The 24742-nt window shown below is 36.0% G+C and overlaps 1 protein-coding gene and 1 pseudogene across 9 annotated transcripts in view; one reads left to right on the top strand and one right to left on the bottom strand.

Moving 5' to 3' along the window:
* Nucleotides 1-21108, top strand: part of RRAGB (Ras related GTP binding B) — a 51501-nt gene extending 30393 nt beyond the window's left edge. For 8 of the 9 annotated variants that reach the window (XM_077146024.1, XM_077146021.1, XM_077146026.1 and 5 more), the window contains 5 exons: nucleotides 12668-12763; nucleotides 14838-14960; nucleotides 17845-17936; nucleotides 19675-19790; nucleotides 20605-21108. In XM_077146024.1, coding sequence (XP_077002139.1) covers nucleotides 12668-12763; nucleotides 14838-14960; nucleotides 17845-17936; nucleotides 19675-19790; nucleotides 20605-20702 — 525 coding nt within the window. In that variant the 3' untranslated portion in view covers nucleotides 20703-21108. The remainder of the gene's footprint in view (nucleotides 1-12667; nucleotides 12764-14837; nucleotides 14961-17844; nucleotides 17937-19674; nucleotides 19791-20604) is intronic. The other variant, XM_077146028.1, reaches the window with a different exon arrangement.
* LOC143670999 (histone-lysine N-methyltransferase SETMAR pseudogene) lies at nucleotides 9620-12104 on the bottom strand (annotated as a pseudogene).
* Nucleotides 21109-24742: the final 3634 nt, after the last annotated feature.

Below are 24742 nucleotides of genomic sequence, written 5' to 3'. Positions count from 1 at the left end.
TGTTCTAGGGCACGGGGCCTATTGTGCGCATGCACAGAGCTAGGGCAACAGGTTGGCCTTATGCCTGCATGGGCTGGGGGCAATGTGCTGGGCTGTGCAGGTCATCACTTTCCTAGAGCTGAGTTCATGCACATGCGCAGATCTGGGAGTGCCATAAACTGATGTACCCATGCGCAGGACTGGAATGGAGGGGACGGCACTACTGTATGCCTGGGGGTGGGTTTAGACTGGTTATGGAGGCAAGCGTCAGTAGCCTTTATGCACTGGCAACAGCCTGCAGGGAGCAGGGAGGGGAAGGTAGGGCTCAGAAGGGGTGGGGGAGACTGCACTTGTGCAAGAGAGGCGGGTTGGACTGCACTTGGGGTGGGGTTATGGCGGGGTTATGGCGTGGTTACGCGTAGGCAGGAGGTTGGCTGTGTGAGGGCATCTGGAGCACTTGGAGTTGGGGCAGCTGATGAGAGTCAGATGCATGGGGTGTGGGGTGAGTCACGGGTCAGAAGGCTGTGCTGGTGATGGTAGTGCATTCAAGGAACGCGGCTTTCCTTACTTCCTAGCCACCACCTCCCCGTTTGTGTGCTCTTAAGGGCTCCGTGCACTCCTGAGGGCTCTGGGCTTCCACATTAGGCTGTTTGCACCATCCGAATGGTCTCCGGTTCTCTGCTTCTCAGTTCCTCAGCTTTTGCAACCAGGGCCACCCTATGTGGTGCAGAAGAATCTCACAGGTCGCTTACACCCTGGAATCACCATCTTAGTCGCCCTCCCATCCCCTCTCTAACTGTTACTTGGGGCAGGGTTGAACTTGATCTATCCTATTCTGCCATTTTCCCGTAGCATAATATTTTTAATTTCCTCTGTAGTGTCTTTCATTTCCATAAGATGTTATTTTCCTGTATATTCTTTCAAATTCTCCTTTATATTTACCTATTGTCTTCTTAATATCTTTTATCTCTTTAAACATCTCATTAAATTTGTTTAAGAGAATTGTTTGAACATCTTTGATTTGTTGTTCCAAATTCTGTGCCTCTTCTGACTTTTTAATTTGTTCCTTTGACTGGGCCATGTCTTTCTGTGTTTTAATATGCCTTGTGATTTATTTGCTCCTATCTGGTCATCGGGTTATCTTGATGAGTTTATTCTGAAGGTCAGTTTTTCTTTCTTGTCTAGGATTTTGTTGTTGCTTCGATTTGTATTCAGGCATTTCTTTGATCATTGGTTTGTCAGTATTTCCCCCTCTAAAACAGGATTGGTACCCATGCAGGGGATATAGACCAACTCCAGTGGGCCCAGGGATAGGATCTGGAAAGTCTCCAGAAAGTTCTTTTCTTATCTCTGTGCTTTCCAGCCTGCCCAGCAGATACCATTTTTTAGCTACTTATTCCTTTTCTAAAACAGTTGAAACTGTGGCATCCATCAGTGTCTGATCAGGCATACTGAAACTGTGGGGATCTCACTTCTCCAACCAATATCTGCTTCAGTGTTGGGCTGTGTCCCACTCTGTACTTAGGGCGGCATATTCCTGTAGCTGTCCCATTTGCAGCTGTTCCCCAGACAAGTATGGCACCACCTGCTGCTGCTTCTCTCAAGGTGGAGGATGGGTGCCAGGATCCATGGATGGAATTACAACCTTCGCCTGCGTTTTCTCCATCTACTCATCCCACACTTTCTTGGGCATTCAACTGTCCTCCCTTGTTCCCTGGATCCCCAATAGTTGATTGAGACAGTTTCTGCCTGGCTACTGCTGCTTTGGGAAAGGAAGTAGATTATGCCATTCCCTCCCTAATGCTCCATTTTGAATGTTCTTCTTTGGGCCCCTTTTGTATTTGATGCTTCTCCTCAGCAGATTGTGTTCTGCCCTGGGCCTCTGTGGACTTGGATCTCTGTGTCTAGATATATGTGGGAATCTGTTTCACTACTGTGAGAGTTTTTATACTCTGCATCCTGGTAGGAGGTGGGAAGTATATGTATATACCACATTTTGTTTATCCACTCATTGACTGATAGACACTTAGTTAAAACAGAGATTCAGTGAAAAAAAAGACAAATCTCACTTGCTTAGAATTAGAACTCTGTTTAAAGGTAGAAACTGGAGAAGTACTCCACAAACACTGAATCAAAGGAAGAGAAAAATATCAGGTAGGAACCTTCTGTCCTGGACCAGCTGGTCCTCTTCCCTCCCCCTCACTCAGTCCCACACAGTTTGGGAAGCACCCAGTGGTAGTGGCTTCCATCGTTTCACAAGTGTGAATAATGATCTATGAATGTCAGTGTGCAAATATCTTTTTGCTTCCCTGTTTTCAATTCTTTGGGCTATATACATAGAAGAGAGATTGCTGGTTCATATGGTAATTCTATACTTAGCTTTCTAAGAAAATGCCATACTGTCTTCCACAATGGCTAAACCATTTTGCATTCCCACCGCATCCTCCAGATCCTCTCCAAGGATTGTAATTTTCTGTTTTTTTTTTTTTTAACATTAGCCATTCAGGTGGGTGTGAAATGGTGTCGCATTGTGGTTTTGATTTGCATTTCCCTAATAGCTAATGACGCTGAGCATCTTTTCATGTGTTTTTTAGTAATTCATATATCCTCTTTGGAAAAATATCAGTTTGAGTCTATTGCCCATTTTTCAATTAGTTGTCTGTCTTTTTACTGTTGACTTGTAGGATTTATTTATATATTCCTTATATGAAATCTTTATCAGATTTGTGGTTTCCAATTATTTTCTCCTATTGAATAGGTTACTTTTTTCATTTTCTTGATAAGGTTCCATTTGTCTGTTTTTTTCTTTTGTTCCTTTTGCTTTAAGTGTACAGGCTAAGAAACCATTGCCTAACACAAGATCCTAAGGATGCTTCCCTACATTTTCTTCTAGGTGTTTTTATATTTAGGTCTTTAGGGGAAAAAGTAAGTTCTGTCATTCCTTGCCTAATCCTCCATTTTGGAGGCTCTTCCTTTGGCTCTTCCTTTTATTTACTTAAAACCGTTTTATTAAGATATATACATGTACCATACAATCCATCCAAAGTGTACTGTCGAAAGCATCCAGTATAATCATAGTTGTGTATCCAACAATCAATTTTAGAAGATTTTCATTACTCCAATACCCCTTAGCAGTCAAGTCCCTCTGTCCTTCCCCAGCCTTACATAACCACTAATTTAATACTGTCTGTATAGATTTTTTTATATTTACATTTTGTACAAATGGAATCATACCATATGTAGTACTTGTGTCTGGTTCCTTTCACTTAGCATAATGTTGTTTTTAAATTACGGTTCTTTTTTTTAATTAAAGAAGTTGTAGATTTACAGAAAAGTCATACACAAATAACAATGTACCTTTATACCCACCTACTGTTGACATTTTGCAATAGTGTGATACCTTTGTTATATTTGATGAAAGAATATTAAAATATTACTGTTAACTATAACCAATAGTTTACATTAGGTATATTTTCCCATATGCCACCCTATTATTAACACCTAGTAATAGTGTCATATATTTGTTATAAATCATAAAATATTATTCATAGGTTTTTACTATTATTAACCACAGTCTATCTTTCCCAACAGCATTCACTGTTTTATACAGTTCCATGTTTCATCTTCTAACTTTCCTTCTGGTAACATACAACCCAAAATTTCCCCTTTCAACCACATTAAAAAACATAATTAAGTGCTGGTAATTAAACTCAAAATATTGTACTTCTATCACCACTATCCATTTCTAAATATTTACAATCAACCTACTTAGAAATTCTGTGCAAATTAAGTATCAGCTTACCACTTTCTACACCCATTCTATCTCCTGGTAACCTGTATTCTAGATTCTAATTCTTTGAATTTGCTTATTATAATTAGTTCGTATCAGTGAGATCATACAATTTGTCCCTTTGTGTCTGGCATATGTCACTCAACTTAATATCCTCAAGGTTCATCCATGTTGTCACATGCAGCAGAACTTCACTCCTTCTTACACCTGAATAATATTTCATCATATATATATATATATATATATATATATATACCATATTTTGTTTATCTAGTCATCAGACACTTGGGTTGTTTTCATCTTTTGGCAATTGTGAATAATGCCTCTATGAACATCAGTAGGCAAATGTCTGTTCGAGACCCTGCTTTAAGTTCTTCTGGGTCTTATATCCCATTATACCTAGTAATGGGGTTGTTGAATCATATGACAATTCTGTACAGAGCTTCTTGAGGAACTACCAAACTGGCTTCCACAAGACTGCACTATTTTACATTCCCACCAGCAGTGAGTGAGTGTTCCTATTTCTCCACATCGTCTCCAACATTTGTAGTTTTCTGTTTTGTTAATAGTGGCCATTCTAGTAGGTGTGAACTGTCTTGTTGTGGTTTTGGTTTGCATTTCCTTGATAGCTAGAGTCTTGAGCATCTTTTCATGTGCTTTTTAGCCATTTGTATTTCCTCTTAGGAGAAATGTCTACTGGAGTCTATTGCCAATTTTTCAATTGGGTTGTTTGTCTTTTTACTGTTGAGTTGTAGGATTTCTTTGTATATTTTGGACATTAAATTCTTATCAGATATGGATTTCCAAATTTTTTCTCCCATTGATTAGGTTGCCTTTTCCCTTTTTTGAAGCACAGACGTTTTCGACTTTGAGGAGGTCCCATTTATCTGTTTTTTCTTTCATTGCTTGTGCTTTTTTTCTTTCATTGCTTGTAAAATCTAAGGATCCATTGCCAACCACAAGATCTTGAAGATACTTCCCTACATTTTCTTTGAGGAATTCTATGGTATTAGTTCTTATATTTAGGTCTTTGGTGCATTTTAAATTAAATTTTGTGTAAGATGTGAGGTATGAATCCTGTTTCATTCTTTTGCATTTGGGTATCCAGTTCTCCCAGTACCTTTGTTGAAGAGACCATGGACTTGGCAACTTTGTCAAATATCATTTGGCCGTAGATGTCAGGATCTGTTTCTGAACTCTCAATTTGATTCCATTGATCAATATATTTATCTTTGTGCCAGTACGATGCTTTTATGTCCACTGTAGCTTTGTAATATGTTTTAACGTCAGATAGTGTGAGTCTTCCAAGTTCTTTCTTCCTTTTCCAGATGTTTTTGGCTATTTGGGGCCCCTTACCCTTCCAAATAAATTTGATAATTGACTTCTCCATTTCTGCAAAGAAGGCTGTTGGAATTTGAATTGCATGGAACCTATAAACCAATTTGGGTAGAATTGACATCTGAATCTTAAAGATTCTTAAAGGCTTCCAATCCATGCATATGGAATGTCCTTCCATTATTTATGTCTTCATTGATTTCTTTTAGCAATATTTTTTAGTTTTTGTGTACAAGTCCTTCATATCCTTGGTTAAATTTATTCCAAGATATTTGATTGTTTTAGTTGCTCTTATAAATGAAATTTTTTCTTGATTTCCTCCTCAGATTGTGTAATAGAAACACTACTGATTTTTCCATGTTGATCTTATGTGCTGCCACATTGTTGAACTCTTTTATTAGCTCTAGTAGCTTTAGGTCAATTTTTTTGGATTTTCTATATATAGGATCATGTCATCTGCAAAATAGTGTTTGTTTTATTTCTTCCTTTCCTGTATGGATGCCCCTTATTTCTTTTTCTTCCCTAACTGCTCTGTGCAAGAAGTTCTAGTACCATATTGAATACCACAGTAAGAGTGGGCATGCTTGTTTTGTTTCAGATCTTTTTCTAGTTCTTGTAGGTGAGGTTTTAGTTTCCTTTTTTTAATTTTAGCTCTTTCTTCTTTATAATGTAACATTTTACTGTATATTCCCACTCAACACTACCTTGCTACATCCCTTAAATTCTGATATGTTGTGTTCTCATTTTCTTTTGTCTCAAGATATTTACTGATTTCTCCTGCAATGTCTTCATTAACCCACTAATTCTAAACAAGTGTGTTGTTTAGCTTTGATATATCTGTGAATGTTTCAGTTCTCCACCTATTATTAATTGACTACTTCATTCCATTATGGTCAGAGAAAGTACTTTGTATAATTTCAGTCTTTTAAAATTTATTTAATTTAATTTAATTATTTATTTATTTATTTTTGTATGGGTAGGCACTGGGAATCGAACCCAAGTCTCTGGCATGGCAGGCGAGAACTCTGCCTGCTGAGCCACCATGGCCCACCCTTGTTATTTCTTCTTGATGGATTACCCTTTTTATTAATATATAGTATCCTTTGTCTATTATAATGCTTTTAACATCAAGTCTATTATTTATTATATTAGTATAGCTACCCAGTTCTTTTTTTTTGTTAACATTTGCATGGAATATCATTTCCAGCCTTTCACTTTCAACCTATTAATTTTTTTGCGTCTGAGGTGAGTCTCTTGTAAAAACATATAGTTGAATGATGTTTTTTTTTTATCAATTATGCCATTCTCTGCCTTATGATTGGGGAAACTAATCCATTAACACTCAGTGTTATTACTATAAAAGCCATACTTCAGCTATTTTGTTCTTCCATTTTTATATGTCATATCTTACTTTTTGCCCTTCTTTTCTTTTATTACAACCTCCTTTCCTATATAGCTTATATTTTATGATGTATCTGACTGATTCCTTACTCATTTCTGTTTCTGTATATATTAAAAATTTTTTGTGGTTGCACCAGGGTTTATTTTGTACAACCTACATCTATAGCCTGTGAATGTGAAAAGATACAGCATAGTTTTAATAGCATACATATTCTCTTAGTCTTCATTTCTTCACCCTACTCCAAGTCATTCTCTCCCGTCTTTTCCTTTCAACCTACAAAATTCCCCTTAGAAATTTTTGTAGGGGAGGCCTTTTGCTGATAGACTCTCTGTTTCTCTTTATTCGTGAATATTTTAAACTCTTCTTCATTTTTGAAGCATATTTTTGCCAGATAAAGAATTTTTGACTGGCAAATTTTTCTCTTAGTACATTAAATATATTATACCACTGACTTCTCGCCTCCATGGTTTCTAATGAGAAATTTACTTTTCTCTCTTTCTGGATTCTCTCTTTATCCCTGGCATTTGACATTCTGCCAAGTAGTATGTGTCTCAGAGTAGGTCTATTAGGATTTATTCTGTTTGGAGTATGTTGTGCTTCTTCAATATGAATATTTATGTTTTTCATAAGAAATGGGATGTTTTTGGCCATTATTCCCTTAAATAGTCTTTCTGCCTTCTTTCCGTTCTCTTTTCCTTTGGGTACACCCGTGATGCATATCTTTACATGCTTTGTGCGTTCACTCAAATCCTTGTGACACTGCTCAATTTTTTCCATTTTCTCTATCTATTCTTCTGACTGTATGATTACACTTGTCCTATTTTCTAGTTCACTGATTTTATCCTGCCTGTTCAAATCTGCTGTTATATGCCTCTAGTGTATTTTAAATCTCTACTATTATGCCTTTCATCCCCATAATTTTTGCTTCTTTTTATACTTTCAAATTCTTCTTTATGCTCACACATTCTCTCTTTAATATCCTTTATCTCTTTATGCATATTTTCCTTCATCTCCTTAAATTATCAGAGAACTGTTTGAACATCTTTGATTAGTTGTCTGAACTTCTAAGTCTCCTGTGAAGTTATAATCTGTTTCCTTGACTGAGCCATGTTTTCCTGTTTTTTAGAATGGCTTGTAACTTTTTGCTAGCTATCTGATGATCTTGATGAGCTTACTCTGAAGGTCCATTTCTCCCTCTTGTCTAGGGTTTTATAGTTGATTGTCTTTGTTTTAAGGCTTTTCTTTGACGCTTGGTCCAACTTCTAGAGCCCATGTGTAAGTGTTCAGAATTTTTCAGCTCTCTTCATCTGATTCCTGCCTTGGATACACAGTGCAGTTTTTAATTTTACACTTTTTGCACAATTGCTTCACCTCCAGGAGAAAGCTTCTTTTTTCTGTTCCTTCTCTGAGCACCTCTTTGTTTTTGTGCAGACGTTTCTCCCCAGCTCCCATATTTGTTTAAGTTCTCTCCTTCACTCAGTGCCCTGTTTTCCTTACCCTCTTCATTACTAGGACCCAATCTATCTTACAGTCATTCAGTTTAACACCCCCCCCTTTTTTTCCTGTGAAACTTTCTGTATCCAGTTTCTTCCCCAGTGGATTTCTGCCACCCACCCCCACCCCGGGGAGCCAAATGCAGTCAATTCAGAAAGGAGTGTCACTTCAGGAACGTTCGTTTTGCCTTTAGGTAATCCAGCCAACAGAAACTGGGTTGAGTAAGGGCACAACAGTTCATGCCAGCCTGCTCTCCTGGGGTGTGTCTGTCTGTCTGTCTTTCTCTCTCTGTCTCTGAGGGCCCTTTTAGATATTTCTTGTGTTCTACCCTGTGTCTCTGCGGACTTAGTCCCTGTGCCTGTATATGCCTGAAGTTCTGTCTTGCTGCTGTGAGTTGCTGTTTGGTCTCTGTCCACAGTGGGAAGGACCCAGTCCTGTGTGACTCCCAAGTTGCATGGAATCAAGTGAGCAGGAGGTGAATAGGACCGACCAGCAGTCTGAGACATGGTTTTCCTACCCGGATTTTTTATGTTTCTTTGATTCAGCATTTGTGGTGTCCTTCTCCAGTTTCTCCCATCCTCCAGAGTACTAAGCAAGTGGGATTTGCCCTTTTATTCACTAAATCTCTGGGGAGGTTATTTCTTAGTTACCATGTAGATGAGGTTATTTCCTTCTTTCTGTCATTTTTTTAAATGCAATTTTATTGAGATACGTTCACATACAAAATCATCCACCCAAAGTATACAATCAGTACCTCACAATATCATCTTTAGTTGTTCATTCATCACCACAATCAATTTTAGAATATTTTCATTACTCCAAAAAAAATACAAATTAAAAAGTACACACAAAGCATCCCATACTCCTTATATTCCCTACCCTTTATTCATTATTTTGTCTTTATTTGATTACTCATCTGTTTACTACTCACTGGATAAAGTGTATGGACATTTTATCTATACACTTTATGTATCAAGTCATTCACAAGGTTTTCACAGTCACACAGTAACATGTGTTAGTCCCTGAGTTATACAGTCATCATCAAGAATCCAGTCTACTGGATTACAGTTCAACAGTTTTAGGTATTTCCTTCTAGCTTTTCTAATGCACTAGTAACTAAAATTCCCTCTTTTTTTTTAGACATAAGCTTTTTTACTGATAAAATTGATTAGAAGACTTAGGTATACAACCAAAAGGGTTTGTTTTGGATCATTATGATTAGATTCATAATGATCATGTGAGTGCTAGAAAACTAAAAATAACAGTGATTTAAATAAGGGAGAGATTATTTCATACCTCAAAGTCCAGAGGTGACAGTTCATGACTGGTAAGAGTATGCCACAGTATTGGGCACTCAGTTTCCTTTCTATATTGATTTGCTATGCATGGCTTCCTTTCCAAGAATCATCTTGGGGTCTATTATGGCCGCTCCAACTCCAACCATCATGTACATACTCCAGTCAAAAGGAAAAGAGAGAGGGAGAAGAGTAGAATGTCTCCATTTAAGGACACACCGTTTTTGTTTAATCCCATTAGCTAGAATATAGTCACTTAGCCACATCTAAATAAGAAAGTGAGTATTCTGGCATTTATTTATTTAGCTAAAACTAAGAATTCTACTATAAAAGGAAGAAAGGATACTGATGGACAACTTGTAGTATCGGCCATTCATGAGTTAAGCTTATGCAGCAGCTGGCAGAGGCGGAGCTAGACAACCACTGACCCTTCCTATATTGAGGGGCAAGCTGCTTACCACAGAGAAAGGACTCACGTGTAGGATAAGTTATTTGCAAGAGGGGGGACCCAGAAGGAGCTAAGCCATGCACACTTGGTTCCTTCTCATTCTTACCCCCTGAGACAGGCCAGACATGTTTCTGGATTTTCTAAGCAATGGTACAGTGAACTGTCATAAGGCAGAAAAGCAGTGCACGATTTGGCACCACTGTAACAAAGTTTTCTTAGTTTCCTTTTATCTAGTCTTTCTCTGTCTTCATTTTCCATTGGATTAAAAAGTCTTCCTGAATAGTCAGAGTTCTTCTTCTGGAAAGATGTTTCTGGCTGCAAGAAGTGCCAACTTAGGTACCCTGGAATCAATTCAGACAGAAATCAACAGGTTTGGTTCACAAGAATGGTTAAGAAATCTTCCAGTATTACCTCTGTAAGTAGGATCAACAAATGTTTCCATTACCTGTCCATTATACACATGTTTCCTGATGGCTGTAATATAATTTGAATCATGTATTGTTTGTAGTTGAATTCTTCTCTGCACTTCAGAGAATCCTAAAATTTCACCAGCATATTCTCAGACAAACCTTCCTCTTGGTATAAATTCCAAAGAATGAAGTCCCCAGCCTTTTTTATCTGTCTTAAATACCTGGAGGTGGAACTGCATACCTCTCTGGGCCACTCTGTTTTTCCACTGGTCACGGCACTGGCACATCATGTTGCATTCAAAAGCTGGCTGGGTATATTTGACTTCCAATCTTATATCTCTGAAACATGAATTATCATCATAGTTCTCTTCATGACGGAGACAGATGTAAGTAAGTACCCGGCAGACAGGCAGTTTTGAAACAAATGCATCTGGGAAAGGTTATCTGAGTGGGATCCATGTCTGCTCGAGGTCCAATGATATTATCAGGAGTATACTGAAAAGGTGCCGGCCCCAACCTCAGGGGCCACCTGCTCACAGGCAAGTTCTCCAAGCCCCAGTCTCAGTTGGATCCTCAGGCTCCTCAGGTATTTCCATTGCGAGAAGCCATGCCTAATCTGCAGCTTTTGCGAACATCTTGCCCCTCCTTTCCCTCATTTTTTTAAGGAGAGTTTTGCTAGATAAAGAATTTCTGGCTGGCAATTTTTCTCTTTCAGTACCCTAAATATGTCATTCCACTGCCCTTTTGCCTCCATGGTTTCTGATGAGAAATCTGAACTTAGTCTTAATGAGCATCCCTCATGTGATAGATCATGTTTTTCTTGCTGCTTTCAGAATTCTCTTTATCTTTGGCATTTGATATTCTGATTAATATGTGTCTCAGAGTAGGATTTATTCTGTTTGTGCTTGTTAGACATGTATATTTATGTCTCTTGTAAGAGTTGAGAAATGTTTGGCCATTATTTCCTCAAATATTCTTTCTGCCCCTTTTCCCTTCTCTTCTTCTGGGACATCCATGATGTGTATCGCTGTGCTTAGTGCTGTTACTCAAATCCTTGAGATACTGCTTAGTTTTTCTATTCTCTTCTCTGTTCTTCTGACTGTATGATTTCAATTGTCTTGAATTCTAGTTAGCTGATTATTTCTTCTACCTATTCAAGTCTGCTGTTGTATGCTTCTAGTGTTATTTTAAATCTCCATATTTGACTTAGAAAACTACTTTTGAATGTCTGGTGTGTTTGTGTCTCTTTCTCCTTCTCTCTTTCCTGCTCTCTCCCCCTCTCTTGTCTCTCTCTCAAGTATTCTTTTTTAATTTAGCAGAATATCCTGTATGTAGCTTGTGTCTTGAGTTGTGAGGGCTTGTTCTTGTTGTTTTTATTGCTGTCATTTTGTTCTGTTTTATATACTTTAAATTCACTTTGTTCTCTAAATAGACTGATAGATGGATAGATAGAAAGAAGGATACAGTAAATATGGCAGATCTGGGCATCAGGGTGGGGGGTTATTGGAATTCTTTGTGTCGGTTTTATGTTATTTTTGCAACTGTCCTGCCAACTTCAAATTATTTCAAAATAAAAAGTTTAAGGCAAAAATCACTTCATTCTTTGATGAAAATTATAACAGAAAAATCTAAAACATTCCAACAGATAAGCTCCTTATGGGTTCTCTAATCGCTTCTAATTTTGAGTGAACATCTTATTGTTTTCCAAATGCACAGAGAACTATCCCCAAAGATATATTATTGTTCTTCATGGAACTTTAAGCTTAAATGATGAAAGTATACTCTTTATTTCTTTAAAGATTCAGGTTTGGAAGTTATGAAGTAAAAATGGCTACGGTGCTTTCCTAAATATCAATTTTAAGTGAGATAGATAGTTCCCTTTATGCATGTGTGTTTATGTGTGTGTGTATAAACACAGACATTCACACATACCACAAACCCTCACACTCATGGATAAATGTCTGTGTTTTTATTTATGTAAATCAGTATTTCTTCATGAGTATGTGGGCATATCTAAGGTAAACATATTTTTGTTGGGGATGTTATTTGTATATATTTAGGTAAAAACAGTACACACATTAATATGTGTATATTTATATGTGTGAGAGAGAAAGATATATACAAAGTTTAAAATACTTTGATTTATGAAATCTTGATATGAGTATAAACTTCTTAAAATGACCCAGATTTGTTGGTTTGGGGTATTTAGATGTATTTTATCAAGAGTTCCTATGAGTGGTAAATTTTATTTTCCAAAACAGTGCTTTCAGTGAGTATTAAGTATAAGTAAATTTATGCATGAAGTATTTTAGTATCTGAAGTGTGAAACTTTTAGACCTGACCTGAAATAATTTCTGCTCTCCTAATCTGTCACATAATTCACAAACAAAATTCCTCTTAAGAAAGAGAAAAGCTCCTGATTAATTTATGCTGAAATAATTGCATCTTAGATTTTTCACATGGAAAGAGGAGAGCTGCTATATGCTAATCATCATGTTGAACTTTTTAATTCAGATTTTTAAGGAGCGAGAAGAAGATCTGAGGCGTCTGTCTCGTCCATTGGAATGTTCTTGTTTCCGAACCTCTATCTGGGATGAAACTCTTTATAAGGTGTGTATGGTTCCCTGAGTTTCCTCATTTTAAGAGTATGAAAAAAGCTAGAAGGGTATTAAATAAAAATTAAGTATTTTAAACTATTCCATAGCCATCCATATTTGTTGGACTAAAAAAAGTCAACAGTAAATTGTTTGAGGATTATATAATTTAACTTTAAAAGATTTTGTTTTTGATATTAGATTGGGTCAACATAGTTACTAAATGACACTGAATTAGCTAGTTTGGTCAAAATTAATTTGGTATTGATCTTTGTGATAGCAGAAGTTTCACTTACTGGCCATCATCTTTTTTGACCTGTCATGGTCTCACTGCTTTATTGGAGCTGTGTCTAATATTCAGATATAACTAAAGAATATCTAGTTTGCCTAAGTTTGGAGCAATGATGGCAATAGAAGAAAAAGTTTTAGAGGAAAGATCCTCTAAAGTTTTAGAGGAAATTTTTAGAATGAGACATATGTCTGCACGTGCTAGCTTCAACTTTCATGCCAAATTGGAAACCAGCATTCTTTCAACCACAAGGATTGTTCCCACTGCTGGAATGGATACCACACTGCTGTAGTAGTTGTAAAGGTAACAACAGATGTGTTATGGCTGCAGCTAAAATTTCCTTATTGGCACATAGACTTCTTATCCTGTTTCCTCCTAGTCTCCTACTGACCTGGTGGTCAGATCTTCTCTTCAGACTACTTCTGGTATCCATTGAAAAGTATGACCCTATGTGGGAAAGCATCCTTCTCTGTCACTGGTAGTTATGGCCTCAGTATCATCTGCATCTGACATGTATCTGCAACCAGAAGCACAGAAACCTGACTTGCTAAGGAGAAAATACAGTAGACTTTGAAATAACCATTGATATTTTTTAATTGAATTCATTTTTCCCCCAAAATTATGTTATTGCACCCTCACTTTAATAACAGAGCATTTCAAGATCATATCTAGGAAATACTGTTCTAGATTAATATGGGCCGAATTTCTCTCAAAGCCTTATTCCCATAGAACAGGTAACCGTGAATAAGGATGGACATGAACGCACTGATAAGAACCAACTGCGGTCTGAAGGATGGCAATACATAACACGACCAAAGACAATTGACTAATCACTACACTGCTGTGAGTGACAATGTCTCTGCTGTGGTTAGCTTTGGTGCCTTCTCCAAGGTAAATTCAGCAGTGACATTTACACCAACTTTGGAATTTGGAACCTGAACCCCCATGCCTAAGGAATAAAACTAATTGGAACAGACACATGACACTACTATCTTTTACATCAGTGTTGCATAGAGCTGACTTAGATAGTTATATTGTTTTACAACAAGCACTCATTGCATATCTGCTTGATGCTGTTGGATACACAAATTACTAAGACCAGGTTCCTGCCCTCTATTAGGGGAGAGAAGAACAGTGTACAGCCAGACAAATTGGAGTGAGATTGTATTTAATAGAAATACAAATAAAATTAGCTTTAAGAAAATAGAGGGAGGGTATAGTAAATTTCAATTCTTTACATTAGTCATACTACTCATCCTTTGGATGAATCAGCTTTAGGTAAACATATATGGAACCGTTTTAAATTCAATTGGATCAATAATTTATACAGCTGACAATAAAACTTTTGGAATGATAATGGCACTAATTTATCTTATAATAATATACATTCCCATTGAGGAGAAGGGCCATGTGTCCATTTGGCTGTAGTATTTTCACAAAATTGATTCTTGGATGTATGTTAATGCGTATTAGATTCTGATCTTTTAGAGTACACGATTAGATTTAAATATTTTTTGAGCAGCATGTTGGAATTAAATTACTTGTTTACTTTTAATTATAATTTAAAAGTTTCTTCAGTAGTTTACAAAAGTGTTTACATTTTTTAAAAATCCATCACAAGGATAAAAATCAAATATTAGCTTTGTTTTATTTTTGATACATCATACTTGCTATCAGTGTTTTTTCTGGGAATTGATTATCATCATGTTTCATTATCCATATGTTGTAGAGTACTTACTCATTTGCAAAGGTCTGGACTAGCTACCTGTAGTAATGTAACACTGTGTTTCTGTTCTGTTAGGCTTGGTCCAGCATTGTTTATCAGCTGATTCCCAATGTTCAGCAGCTGGAAATGAACCTAAGGAATTTTGCTGAAATCATTGAGGCTGATGAAGTGCTTCTATTTGAGAGAGCTACGTTTCTGGTGAGAACTATCTGATCTACAGATGTATTCATACTGTACCTTCTGTTCAGCAACAGAAAATATCATAATGCCACTTTCAGGAAAAACCTTTTTCCCTCTTTTCATTACTTCAGCTTGTATAGCCTTATTTAAAAAGTAGTATGGTCAACAACTGACCTGAAACAAGTCCTTTGGTGTTTAGCTGTTTAGTAGTTAGTAAAAATTAGATTTTGACAGATATGCCTTATTATAGACTTTAGACTAATTCTACTAATAACTTCATTTTTGTCAAATGATTCCTATTTCCTCTTGACTTTCATTATGAAATGAGAACTATTTTCCTTTTGAAGAAACTCTCATTCCTCCCTTTCTCCCAAAGATAGAGTTGAAAATTTTTAACATGAAATAGATGTTATTGTCAACTCATAAACAGTTAAGAGTTCAGAAGAAGTGGAGATGAAAAGAGACACTTTGGTATTCTTATTTTTCTTATAAATTGAAAGCAGCTATATTAGAACCTATTGTGTGCATGACCCTAGGCAGAATACAAAGACCAATATTATATTTATAAATAAAGGTTCTAAATAACAGTAACAGAAACTAATGTGAGATGTCAAAAAGCACTGCATAACTTACCAAATTAGCTTAGTAAATGTAATGCTAAGAGCAGCTCGCAGTAAATAATTTTTATGTATCTGAGCTCTAACCAAAGCTTGGTAATTATATACACATTTCTTAATCTCTCTGATCTTATTTCCCTTCTAAAAAATATGGAAAATATCTATATCATAGGTTTATTGTGTGGATAAAAGTGGGACAAGATAACATTAAGCACCTAACACAAGGTTTGGAATATAGATGGCAAAATTGATTCCTTTTGCTATTATACCAACAAAGGGAAGGCAGTACAGAGTGTGATTTTCCCCCTTCCCTTTGTGGAAACGTTTGCAACTACAGCAGTATTTGCAAGGCATCCTTCCTGCCAGCTTGTGTAGCTGAAGCAAGGAGTTTTAACCAGAGTGTCTTTCTGCCTCAGCCCACTAGTGGGTCCTTTGCTTGGACTTCCACTATCCTGAGCCCTATTTTTCCTACTGGAATGAGTGGCAACAAACAAGTAAGCTATTCTGTCTGTCTTAACGTACATGGCATAACAGAATCCTGCTTTAGCAATATTTCCCTGCCATATCTACCATATAATGGTCATAGAGTTTAATATAAGCTCCCTAGTCCTCATTAACAGTAACAGGTGAATTTTGTTTCTCTGAAGACTAAGGTTATGTATGATTGATCATTTTCCCTGAGGGGGATGGAGTCAAACAAGAGGTACCTGTTCTGTCACTGGTATGGGAATTACGCTTTTCACATTGCTTCAGGAAATTTCACTGTGAATTTTCTTCTGGCAAGTGACTGTTTTGCTTCCTATTAAAAATTTTGCATCTGCATATTCAGTCTCTAAATAATACTTGTATGGTTTTATTAAAATCTGAAAGTGGTAGGGGTGTATTTTCAGCTGGTATGGGTATACATCATGAATAAGTTCATTTATAAATAATAAATCCTTAGGGGTTGGGATCAGCTTGTTACATTTTTTAAAGCTAACACCAAAAGTTACTTGGTTACAGCCTTCATTATAATTAAATACATTAAGTATACTTCAAGAAAAGCGAAGAAATCACAATTGCCAAAAGATAGAAGGGACCCAAGTGTCTGTCAACAGATTAATAGATAAAATGTGGCATATACATACAGTGGAATATTTGGCAGTAAAAAGAAATTGAAATCCTGATACGTGCTACAACATGGATAAAACTTAAAGACATCATTTTGAATGAAATAGACTAGACACAAAAGGGCATATAATGTATGATCTCATTGATTTGAAATCATTACAATAAGCAAATTGTTAGAATCATAAACTAGAATGCTGGTTACCAGGGGCCAGGGTAGGAATAAGGAATGGAAAATGAATGCTTAATTGGTATAGAGTTTCTGTTTGGGGTGATAGAAACCTTTTGATAATGTATAGTAGTGATGGTAGCAGAACATAATGAATATAATTAACTCCACTGAATTGTATATTTAAATGTCTTTAAAAGGGGAAATTCTAGGTGGTATATATGGTACTACAGTATATCTTTTTAAAAACCATAGGACTGTACCATACAAATAGTGAACTCTAATGTAGACTATGGACTATAGTTAATAGTATAGTTTTAACAATATTGTTTTTATAATTGTAACAAAGTACCACAGTAAAGCAAAGTGTTAATAATAAGGAAAATTGTAAGAGGATATATATATGGGAGCTCTGTATTTTCTGCATGATTTTTCTGTAAAACTACAACTTCTCAAATAAAAAAATTAAAAAGTAAATATATTAGATATAACTCAAGAGGGTGGGCAACAGTGGCTCAGTGGCAGAGTTCTTGCCTGCTGTGCCAGAGACCCGGGTTCGATTCCCAGTGCCTGCCTGTGCAAAAACAACAACAACAAAAATATATATGTATATATCTCAAGAAAAGCCAAGAATTATTACATTTATTATATAGTTTTCCTTTTTGATTTGTACTTTTTAAGACAAAGACCATTTTGTGTATTAATATTGAAATAGAATGAACATTTAATGATTAAAGTGAGAAAAACAGTAATGTACCAAAATAGATAATATTTAAGTGACATAATAAATTGTATCCAAACATTACAGGATAGGTCATCCATATGGATATTGAAATCACATAAAATGTTAGCAGGATATGAGACAAAGAAGAAGAGACAGTAATCCAGGTGGTAAGTCTACCCTGAAAATCAGAGTGATCAAGAGGCTGACAGATATTTGCTTTGAGGAAGAGTAAAGGGTGATATGACTGTACTGCCTATATTCCAAGAACATTGTCCTTTTTCATAGGTGATCTCTCACTATCAGTGTAAAGAGCAGCGTGATGCCCACAGATTTGAAAAAATCAGTAATATTATTAAACAGTTCAAGCTTAGCTGCAGGTAAGAGTTCTTGTAAATGTGATCTGTTTATCATAGGGAAAATAAGGTTGTTTTTAAGATGTTCAAATAACTGTGGTTGACCACACTTCTATATTCAAAATAGTTCCTTCAATCAAAAAGAAAGCTAAACTCTAAGGGCTCTATAGTTGACTGAGGTACAAGTCACTGTCCTTTAATGCAAATTTGACTGATACCAAAATGTTTGAAAAATGTCCAAGTAGAGTATCTTGTCAAAATGTTTGGTGGGGGAAAAGAGGTTGTGGAGTATGGGAATAAACAGAAAATACCTAAGAAAGATTTTTTAAAAAGGAAGTAAATTTGTCTTACTAAGTACCAAAATTTACTATTAAGTTACAGTAATTAAAATAGTGAGGTACTAAATTCAGGAATAGACAGCAGGATCTCTGGTATAGAATGGAGAATCTAGAAACAAGTCCTATCATGTCTCAGCTTTGATTAAATAAAATTTGTTTCTTAGTATTGTGAATATAAAGAAGGAATAACTGAACCTCATAATTTAGCAAAGATTTTATAATCAGAAGTCTTATCCCAGTAAAACTTTGATGCCCAGATAATAGGTTTAAGTTTGCTACCTTAGTATAGTTTAAGACTTTCTGGCATGCTAACATTTTTAAGAAGAAATAGCAGTTGACAAGCAAATACACTTCTCTTGTTTGTTTTCAAAGAAATAGGATCACTAACATTCAAAAATAATAGTCATTAATCTCAATTTTAGGGAAAATTCAACTTAGGAAGCTTTTTAAATATTAGATAAATCATTTGTAATGTGATTTTTAACATGGATCTAGGTCTAAGCCCACTTTTTAATTCACAGTAAATACTAAGTCAATATCCAGGCCACTTGTTATCCAAGCCACTTGCTAACCCAGTCACTTTCCAAAACATTTTCACTTCAGTATTATCAGTTTTCTTGGAAAACAAAAAAACAAAAAGGGGTTAGTGAGTAATGGTCATAATGAACTGGTGAATTGAGGTATAATGTGATAAAAATGTTTAACATAATAGATAAATTCTTATATTGCTATATGTTTTAGTTTACTAGCTGCCAGTATGCTATATACCAGAAATGGAATAGCTTTTTAAAAAGGGGGATTTAATAAGTTACAAGTTTACAGTTCTAAGGCCATGAAAATGTCCCGATTAAATCAAGTCTATAGAAATGTCCAATCTAAGGTATCCAGGGAAAGATATCTTGATTCAAGAAGGCCGATGAAGTTCAGGGTTTCTCTCTCAACTGGGAAGGCACATGGTGAACATGGCAACATCTTCTAGACTTCTCTCCAGGCTTCCCATTCCATGAAGCTCTCCCCGGGACGTATTCCTTCTTCATCTCCAAAGGTCTGTGGTGGCATGGGCTCTCTGCTTTGTCATTTTGGTAGCTGTCATTCTCAAAAGGAACTCTCTCCAAAATGTCTCCTCTTTCATAGAATTCCCGTTTCATAGAATTCCCGTAGAATAATCAAGACCCACCTGGAATGGGTGGAGACACGTCTCCATCTAATCAAGTTTAATACTCACAATTGATTTGAGTCACATTTCCATGGTGATAACCTAATCAAGTGTCCAATCTATAGTACTAAATAGGGATTAAAAGAAGCCATTCATGCCACAAGATTGATTAGAGTTAAAACATGGCATTCCTAGGGTACATAAATCCTTTCAAACCAGCACACTAGTATTTTATGTTCTTTAACCACTTTTCTCCTTTCTCTTATAGCAAGCTTGCTGCTTCTTTCCAGAGCATGGAAGTCAGGAACTCTAACTTTGCTGCTTTCATTGACATTTTTACATCCAACACTTATGTGATGGTTGTGATGTCTGATCCATCCATTCGTAAGTTTAAACTTTACTAATATAGGTTCAAATCAGATATTTATTTAAACTAATTGCTGTATAGATAGTACTTTATTAGCTACTTAAAAACTATTTTGGTACTAGTAGTAAATAGTTTATTTTCATTTAGTAGACTTACATTTTGAGGCTTAAAAGGAATTATCTTTAGCCTCTAGGTTATTAAATTTTCTTCATGGGAACTTAAAAAAGCAAGCAATCTAAGAATTAAAAAAAAGAGAGAACCCAAATCCATGATTTATGGTCCATAAAGTACAGATTTTCAAAAGATTAGTAAATCTAAGCTAGGGACTATTAAATGCTGAACCGTTTTATATGTCATTGCCTACTCCTAAATACTATATTCCCATATTTCTGTTATGGGCATGAAGTGAGGGGTGGTGTTTAGTACCTCTATACCATAGAGTCTTGTCCATCACAACAACTGAAATAAAGGTTCTAACAATATTCCCAGGATTTTCCCAGAAGTTTAAATTATCTCTGGTCCACTGACTTCCCCTACCTTAGGTTAATATTAAGATACAACATAAGATAATGGGGTTTATCCTATTAGTCCAAAGCCAAGAAAATATGCCCCACTTTATTTTGGAAATTTTAGACAGAATTTAGAATGTTAACAAATCTTCTACTTAATCGGAAAAAATTAAACCCTGTTGTTTGGGATCTCCTATTCCTGTATGTCCTCTATGACAAATATTGAGGGATTTGGCTCCCTTTTATTTGTTTTTACTAGTCAGACGTTCCTTGGGCCGCCCATACTTATTCTGTTGGTTGTCTTCTCCACTCCCACCTTCAGCTTCTGCAGCTACTCTGATCAATATCCGCAATGCCAGGAAACACTTTGAAAAGCTGGAAAGGGTGGATGGACCAAAGCAGTGTATTCTCATGCACTGAAATCACCAAATGCTGTTTCAGAAAAAAAAAATGGAAATACTATTTCTTCTTTAATCTTAATGTGGTATTTGTATATGTAGGCTCTGAAATGTTACAATGCTTATCAGATGTGTATTTCTTCCGTACTCCCCAGTCTTAACATTTAACCTTGAATGCTCTTTACTCAAATAGCAATTGAGGAGTTAGAAGATGAGTTGTCCATGAAGTTGGTGTAACATAAAAGTAGATAATTTGTAACTGTTCTGATAACAAAGTTCTAATAGTGTAAGTATACTGATAACCTGGTTCCAATAGTTCTGTATGCCAAAGCCTTCCCCAATATTGTCTTGTATTCTTTATCAGATTGTAATCTATAAATTTGGAATGTTACTGTTTTCTTAGCATGCATTAAAAATGTTACTTAACGTCAATGGTAAATAAACTTTGGCTGTTAGGGATTTTGGTGTCTGTTTTTCTATTCCTTGTTTCTTTGACTTGCCATAAGAAAGAGATAATGAATGTCACAGTTTTCTTAGGTGAAAGGGACCTCCTGGTTGGAAAATAGTACAAAATAAAGTTGAATGAGAAGAATAGAACCAGATTATAGCCTTAAAAGCTAGAGGCAGAAGAGTTTACATGTAATGTGATAGGAAATAGGAACTGTTCTAGTTTGCTAGCTGCTGGAATGCAACACACCAGAGATGGATTGGCTTTTAATAAAAGGGGATTTATTTTGTTAGTTCTTCAGAGGAAAGGCAGCTAACTTTCAACTGAGGTTCTTGCTTACGCAGAAAGGCACAGGGTGATCTCTCCTGGCCTTCTCTCCAGGCCTCTTGGTTCCAATAACTTTCCCCGGGGTGATTTCTTTCTTCATCTCCGAAGGCCTGGGCTGAGCTGCAAGTGCCAAGATGAGGTATGCTGAGCTGCTTGGGCTGTGCTACGTTGAGCTGTCATTTAAGCACCAGACAATTAAATCAAACATCATTCATTGCAGCAGGCACGCCTCCTAGCCAACTGCAAATGTAATGAGCGACAGATGAGGTTCATATGCCATTGGCTTATGTCCACAGCAATAGAACTAAGCACCTTCACCCAGCCAAGTTGACACCTGAATCTAACTACCACAGGAACTATCATAGGCTTTTGAGCAGGGGAACTACATGAAAGGAATTTTGAAAGAAAATTAACTTATATTATATGGACTGAGTGATGGCAGTTGGGGAGGCTTTGCTGGTAATTCAGATCTGAGCTGTGTAAAAGTCAAATATACAACTGGTAAAAGAATAGATAAAAGTTAAGAAAAAATAGGACTTATGAGTTGAAAGTCTTTCTTTGTGGTCTGGAAGTGATTGGTCAATTCTCTGCATTCCGTAACACCTAATGGGATATATCTTGATAGTTAAAACATTTTTCATACCTGGGTGCATATTCGACTTCATCAAATAAAAGATGAAGCCTGGTGAACTGGAAGAAATGAAGATTGACAACACTAACTAGGATTACTCAAAGCCCTCACCTATCCAGTTTCCATAGATAGGATAACAGAACCCAAAGAATTTGGGTAATCTGCAGAACAGTAGACTCATCTCATTTCTCTTGTTTCCATGTCATAAACTTCGGACCACCAGTCTCTTACCTTTCCCCATCTTATTTTATTATTCCCAGTTGAAGGATAAGTAGTTTTCACTGAGCAGCAAAGAACGTATCATTTTTTAGGTAGCCTAAATTATGTGGATTAAAAATCTCAAATCTTAGCAGACCCTTATGGAACTAATTTTATCTACAGCTGTATTGAAATTCTGTAAAAGAAGAGTTTTTAAGTAGATGTTCCAGATTCTTTATCCTATTAACGCCTAGGAAAATAAAAGAGTAAATGATCTGTGAATAATAAGAGTCATAATTTTGCATGTTCTCATTATCCTCCATGTCTGGGGTAGGATTTAGAAGGAGATACTCATAAGTGTTTTGTTCTTTAAAAAAGTGAATAGATAGATATAGATATTAAATTATATGAGCATGGAAAAACCATAAAGCTACATCCCTGCCCTATTTGTCCTTGGTTAAGCCTTTGCTTAGATTCCAACTATAATTTGCATTGAGAGAATGTATGAAAGGATGAAAAAGGTTAAAAAAATCAGGTTATAATTTGACTTAATTGTTCTTATGGTGATAACCAACAGTCTTTGTCACAAAACAAAATGCTTTGAGATATTTATCCAAAAAGCAGCCCATTTAGAAACTAAAGTAAATGCAAATGAAAAATTTATGTGCATGAAGGCATGCACACAAAAAGAGGTGGAAAGAAAAAATAAAAATCAAATGTGAAAATTATGGAATTAGTGATACATGAAATGATGCTTTTTATCGGCCACATTTTAACTATGTTAGTACAATAAGGTAATAGTTCTCAAACTTGAGCATGCATCAGAATCACCTAGAAGGAGGTTGTTAATACACAGATTGCTATATCTCAATGAAACTGCTTTGAAAACAAAAAAAAATTGCTATGCCCCCACCTCTACCCTGTCTCTTGGAGTTACAGATTCTTTAGAGCTGGGTTGTGGCCCATGCATATGCATTTTTTACCTGGTTCCTAGGTGATGCTGATACTGCTGGTCCAAGGACCACTCTTTGGGAACCACTGCTATCTGGAAAAGAAGAGGAAATAAAGGTGTGGGACCAAGTGGAAGAAATATGTGTTCAGGCTAGTAAGTATAAATTAAAGGACAAGAAAATACATATTTCATTTGGAAAGCACATATGTGATAAGGGTTTTATATCCAGAATATATAAAGAAATCTTTCAACTTAACAACAAAAAGAAAAACGACCCATTTTAAAAATGGGCAAAAATCTTATATTGACATTTTTCCACAGAAGGTATACAAATGGCCAAGAAGCACATGAAACGATTCCCAGCATCACTAGCTATTTTGAAAATGCAAATCCAAAACATGAGATACCATTTCACACCCACTAGAATGGCTACTATTTTTTAAAAAAAGAAAGAAAAGTGTTGGAGAGGATGTGGAGAAATGGGAACACTTACCTTGTTGGTGGGCTGTAAAATGTTGCAGCCGCTGTGGATGCCAGTTTGGCATTTCCTCAGAAAGTTAAGTATAGAATTACCATATGACCCTGCAATCCCGTTACTAATTATATACCCAAAAGGTTTTAAACCAGGGACTCACAGATACTTGCACCCGTTATTCATAGCAGCATTATGCACAATTGCCCAAAGACAGGAGTAGTCCCAGTGTCCATCAATCAATGGATAAATAAAATATGGTATATATACACAATGGAATATTATTCAGCCATCCAAAGGAATGAAATTCTCTCAATATGGGTGAACCTTGATATCATGATGAGTGAAATAAGCCAGACAAAAAAGGACAAATATTGAATGACCTCACTGATATGAAATAATTAGAATAAGCAAATTCATGGTATCAGAATCTAGAATATAGATTATGAGAAGATGGAGTGGAGGTAGGGAATGAGAAGTTAATGTTTACATTGTATAGAATTTCTATTTTGGTTGATCATAAAATTTCGGTAATTAATGTTGATAATAGCACATCCTTTTATAATCCTGGATGAAATGGACAAATTCCTAGAAACACATAAACTACTTTCACTGATTCAAAAAAGAAAAACAAGATCTCAATGAACAATTGCTAGTTCTTTAAATCTCTTTGAATCTCTTTGATTCAATCACTAACCAAAAAACCTCCCAACAAAGAAAATCTCAGGGCCGGATAGCTTCACAGGGGAAATCTACAAAAACTTAAAAGAAGACTACTCCAATTCTGCTTAAACTGTTGCATGAAATTGAAGGGGGAACACTCTACAACTCATTCTACAAGGCCAACATCACTGTCACATGAAAGCTGGATAAAGATACCACAAAAAAGGAAAACTGCAGGCCAGTATCTTTTATGAATGTAAATGCAAAAGCCCTCAACAAAATACTGGCAAACGGAAGAGAAAAATAGACACATCTACAATAATGGAGATTTCAATACACCACTTTCATTAATAGATAGAACATTTGATCAA

Source organism: Tamandua tetradactyla, chromosome X (assembly GCF_023851605.1).
Source record: "Tamandua tetradactyla isolate mTamTet1 chromosome X, mTamTet1.pri, whole genome shotgun sequence".
NCBI classification, from domain to species: Eukaryota; Metazoa; Chordata; class Mammalia; order Pilosa; family Myrmecophagidae; genus Tamandua; species Tamandua tetradactyla.
The sequence above is the reverse complement of the archived record's forward strand: the minus strand, read 5'-3'. Positions and strand labels throughout refer to the sequence as shown.